The sequence below is a fragment of the Rhamphochromis sp. 'chilingali' genome (genome assembly GCF_963969265.1).
Source record: "Rhamphochromis sp. 'chilingali' genome assembly, chromosome: 4".
Lineage (NCBI taxonomy): Eukaryota > Metazoa > Chordata > Actinopteri > Cichliformes > Cichlidae > Rhamphochromis > Rhamphochromis sp. 'chilingali'.
This window is the reverse complement of record NC_137948.1, coordinates 12,503,302-12,507,786: the sequence shown is the minus strand read 5'-3', so window position 1 is coordinate 12,507,786 and position 4,485 is coordinate 12,503,302. Positions and strand designations below refer to the sequence as shown.

At 42.7% G+C, this 4,485-nt stretch overlaps 1 protein-coding gene across 1 annotated transcript; it reads right to left on the bottom strand.

Annotated features, from left to right (window-relative positions):
• Positions 1-1,848: 1,848 nt before the first annotated feature.
• LOC308395997 (uncharacterized protein) lies at positions 1,849-4,026 on the bottom strand (the record flags this gene model as incomplete). Its single annotated transcript, XM_080881057.1, has 5 exons — positions 1,849-2,479; positions 2,570-2,658; positions 2,876-2,917; positions 3,616-3,672; positions 3,955-4,026. 5 exons carry the CDS (start codon positions 4,024-4,026, stop codon positions 1,849-1,851), a joined length of 891 nt encoding a protein of 296 aa, XP_080737183.1.
• Positions 4,027-4,485: the final 459 nt, after the last annotated feature.

Sequence of the window (4,485 nt, the reverse complement as noted above, 5' to 3'; positions counted from 1 at the left end):
GGTTCTGTCTAAAACCTGACTGGAAGGCATCGTAGCAATTATTCTGTTTTAAGAAGTAACTGAGCTGTTGAGAAACTGCTTTTTCAATGATCTTACTTAAAAACGGGAGATTTGAGATCGGCCTGTAGTTGTTCATTTGTGTCTTGTCAAGATTGTCCTTTTTCAGTATAGGTTTGATTACAGCAGTTTTTAGTGATTCTGGAAACACGCCTGATATTAAAGAAAAGTTGACGATCTGTAACAGGTCTGACTCTAAAGTCTTTGAGACCTTTTTGAAAAAACTTGTTGGCAGGACATCTAAACAGCAGGAGGAGGAGTTCAGTTGACCTAAGATGTCCTCCAGGTCTTTGCTGTTAATAGGTTGAAACTGTTTCATGGTGTTTAAACAGTTTTTTGGTGGACACAGTACATATCCTGGATCTGCTGTTGATGTACCAATTGCTTGTCTAATTTTTTGGATTTTTTCAGTGAAGAATTTGGCAAAGTCATTGCAGGCCATGGTCGAATGAAGTTCAGCTGCCACTGACACAGGAGGGTTTGTTAGCCTGTCAACTGTAGAAAATAAGACCTGAGCATTATGGCTGTTTTTAGTGATGATGTCAGAGAAGTAGGACCTCCTTGCATTCCTCAGTTGTAAATTATAATTGTGAAGTTTCTCTTTATAAATGTCATAATGAACCTGGAGGTTTGTTTTTCTCCATCTGCGCTCAGCTTTCCTACACTCTCTTTTTTCATTTTTCACCAGTGTGGAGTTTCTCCATGGAGACTTTTTCCTTCCAGAGATAACCTTCACCTTAATGGGAGCAATAGTGTCCATTACATTTAACATGTTAGCATTGAAGCTATTGACGAGCTCATTGACTGACCCTCTGGGCAGGTCAGGTGTTAATGGGAAGACCTGGTTAAAAATTGCACTACTGTGTTCAGTTATACACCGTTTTGTGATCACTGTTGTTGATATATTTGTGTGGGCTGAGATTTTACTTTCAAAGAAAACACAGTAATGATCAGACAGGCCCACATCAGACACAGTAACCTTTGAAATGCTCAGGCCTTTGGAGATCAGTAGGTCAAGAGTGTGTCCTCTATTATGTGTGGCCTCTGTTACATGCTGAGTCAGCCCAAAGTTGCCCAGAATGTTACTCAGGTCTTTAGTCCCTTTGTCCTGAGGGTTGTCCACATGGATGTTAAAATCCCCAGCAATAATTACACAGTCAAAATCAACACAGATCACAGACAGCAGTTCACTAAGGTCATTAAAAAAGTCTGTGCAGTATTTGGGAGGCCTGTAAACATTAAGAAACACAACTTTGGATGGGGCCTTCAGCTGTAAAGCCACATATTCAAAAGACTGAAAACTTCCAGGAGATAGCTGCTTACATTGAAATGATTCATTAAATAAGACAGCGACCCCTCCTCCTCTCCTGCTCGCCCTGACCTCACTGATAAAACTGTAGTTAGGAGGGGTCGTCTCGATGAGAACAGCTCCACTGTTACTTTGGTCCAACCAAGTTTCAGTTAAAAACATAAAATCAAGGCTGTGCTCAGTGATTAAATCATTAATTAAAATGTTTTCCCAGCTAGAGATCTAATGTTTAATAAAGCCAACTTAAGTGTTTTAGAGGTATTACTTGTCCCCTCGTGTTTGGGAGCAGTCTGTGGCACACAAGGTATGTTTACTATGTTTAAAGATCTTTTAGAGTGCAGCTCTCTGTGTTTTGACCAGGCCACATGTCTCCTGTCACCTAAAAGTACAGAAATTTTAAAACCTTCTAGTAAACAGGGTCCCAGCTTCTCCTGGGAAAAGTCATCACTGCCATAATCCTCACAGCCCGGACCCTTCACACATCACGCATCAGACTGCGGAGACAGGGCATGAAGAGGAACTAAGGGGGGCGAGGCTGGGCAATGTGACTTCGATTGCTCTGTTGAGGGTGGGGCTCGATGGCGAACCTTTGGCCGCTCTGGTGGGGGGTTTATGGGGGACAAAAAGGGATTGGGACGGGGGGTAGATCTGAGCCCAGCATTGACCCGCTCCATCATCTCCTCAGTGAATTTCAGGTGTGGGGAGGAGGGAGAAAGGGAGGGGGAGGAGGGTGATGGTCTGTCAGGGGTTTGGGGGGAAGGTCGTGGTCCCTTGTCCTGGTCGTTGGTGTTGTTGAGAGAGTTGGAGGCAAATAGGGACCCCTCTTCTTGCCTTAGATGTCTCTCCTTTCTGAGGCTCTTCCTCAGATGCCATGGATGTCTCTCCTTTCTGAGGCTCTTCCCGGGTGGGGGCAAATGGAGCTCCTCCTCAAGGTTTCTGCTGGGCTTTGTCTGTTCTTGGAGTACTGTTTGTTCCTCTTTATGAGATAACTCCTCGTTTATCTCAGCCTTGGCACCAAGCACGGATGGATGACGTATGGAATAAAACAAGTTGGAGGTGAACAGTTTCACCCCTGACTTGTTAAAATTAAATCCATTTGCTTTGAACAGATGCCTGCATTCCCAAAAAATATTAAAGTTGTCGATAAAGTGCACTGAGTGGTCAGCACATGCTGATATAAGCCATTTATTCAGTGTAAACAACCTGCTGAATCTCTCGTCTCCTCCTCTGACCGGCGGTACAGGTCCACTGATGAATACAGCTACAGCTCCCTTTCTCCCTCCTCCCCACACCTGAAAAGCAAAGTTATCCAGAGTATAAGTACAAACCTTTGGGGTTTTCGAGGTGTGGCTGCACCTGTAACAATACATTAACCATTAGCCATGTAGCTAATTAGTCATGTAGCACACATGCGCAAAGTTACAGGCATGAAACTAAAGCCTGATACAGTGTTAGGTTAGTTGTTCAAACGACTATATGGGCCTGAACATAAGCTCTTTTTCTCCTTACCTTCTCGTTTGCAGAGAAACAGGTAGAGGCGCATGCGCACACCTGTGTGAAAGTCCATCAGATCCGTCCCTGCTTGCTGAGTAGCTGTTCAAGTTGATTGCAGAACAAAAATCAGCATAAGTTACCCGTGGTTAAGATCAAGAAAGTCAGCTACCCATTTCAAATCATCAGCTAACATAAAAAAATATTAATAAAATAAAAAAAATTAAATGTTTTGAAAAAAAGAAGAAACAGTACATTTAGTAAATTTATAAAATAAAATATAAAAAAAAGTTGGATGTGGCTGCATTTACAACATTAGGAAAATTGGGAAATTTGGGTTTGCATAGTAGCTCCTTAGAATTATAGCATGTTTACATACCTATCTAATACATACATATATTAGAAAGGTATGTAGGAGATTTCACTAGTATTTGTGTTTTATTTATTCTAAACTTGTAAACTTACTCAGAGATATTTAATTAACTCAATGTGCCAAATGAGGTGTTGTAGCTGGTAGCTATATTATCTGCACTTTATCCCAAGATCCATCCAAAAAATCCATTTGCAGAGTTACCGCATTACAAATGTTGGTCCAGGACTTCCATAACTTAGGATTTTGTGAATGTACACAAAGCCAGATTTATTTTTACAATTTGTAGCAGGATATACTCACTGTGCTTACTGGGATCTAATAAATTAGTTTTCTTTTCTCCTTCGGAGAGCAAAAGTCTCTAATCCTTCTGCAATTCATCTCTCACCACAACGTCCAGGGGCTTCAGGTCAGGCTTTGGATCAGTTACATGTTTATGTAGGACCTTTAACACAGACCACAATCACATGTCTGTGATGGGAAAAACAGTGAGACAAATAGACAGATGACAGACTGACTGATTAGCTGACAGGCGCTTAAAACAGACGGATGACTTTGGAGCGGCCGGGAGGAATAAGCAGTCAGAGTGTTGGGCCTACATGGCAGATGGACCACCATGAAGTGCAAGGACAGAGCCAATCTTTTCACATGGTTCCCTCCTCCTCCTCTCTCCACTGCAGTTAATAAGCACCTGTTACACAACAAATTAACTTGACTGAAAAAATACCCGGACAGCCTTTTCTATGATAAGGAGCTTGATTATGGGAGCTGGTATTATCTGTCTATTACTGTACTCCATATTTTGATAGCAGGGAGCAGAGGGGTGAGCAGATGGCTTGAAAGGATATGGTGTTTATTGTTTGACTATGAGAAGAAGCTTGATGCCGGGCGAGAGGTGGTGCTGGTCTGATGATTAATCTGTTAATTAAAAATGAAATTCAAAGCTGCACAAAGTTTTTGGCTTATAAACATGTCAGTATTTTATATGAATAAAGTTGACATCAGCAGATTCATGCATCTGGCTATTCATGCTGGCTCATTTATTAATCCAACCATCCATTTTCTTCCGCAGCATTTTCTTGGGCAGCAGCCCAAGCAGAGAAGCCCAGACCTCCCTCTCCCCAGCCACCTCCGCCAGCTTATCCGGGGGAACACCAAGGCGTTCCCAGGCCAGCCAAGAGATATAATCTCTCCAGCGTGTCCTGGGTCTGCCCCGGGGCCTCCTCCCGGTTGGACATGCCTGGAAAACCTCGCCCAG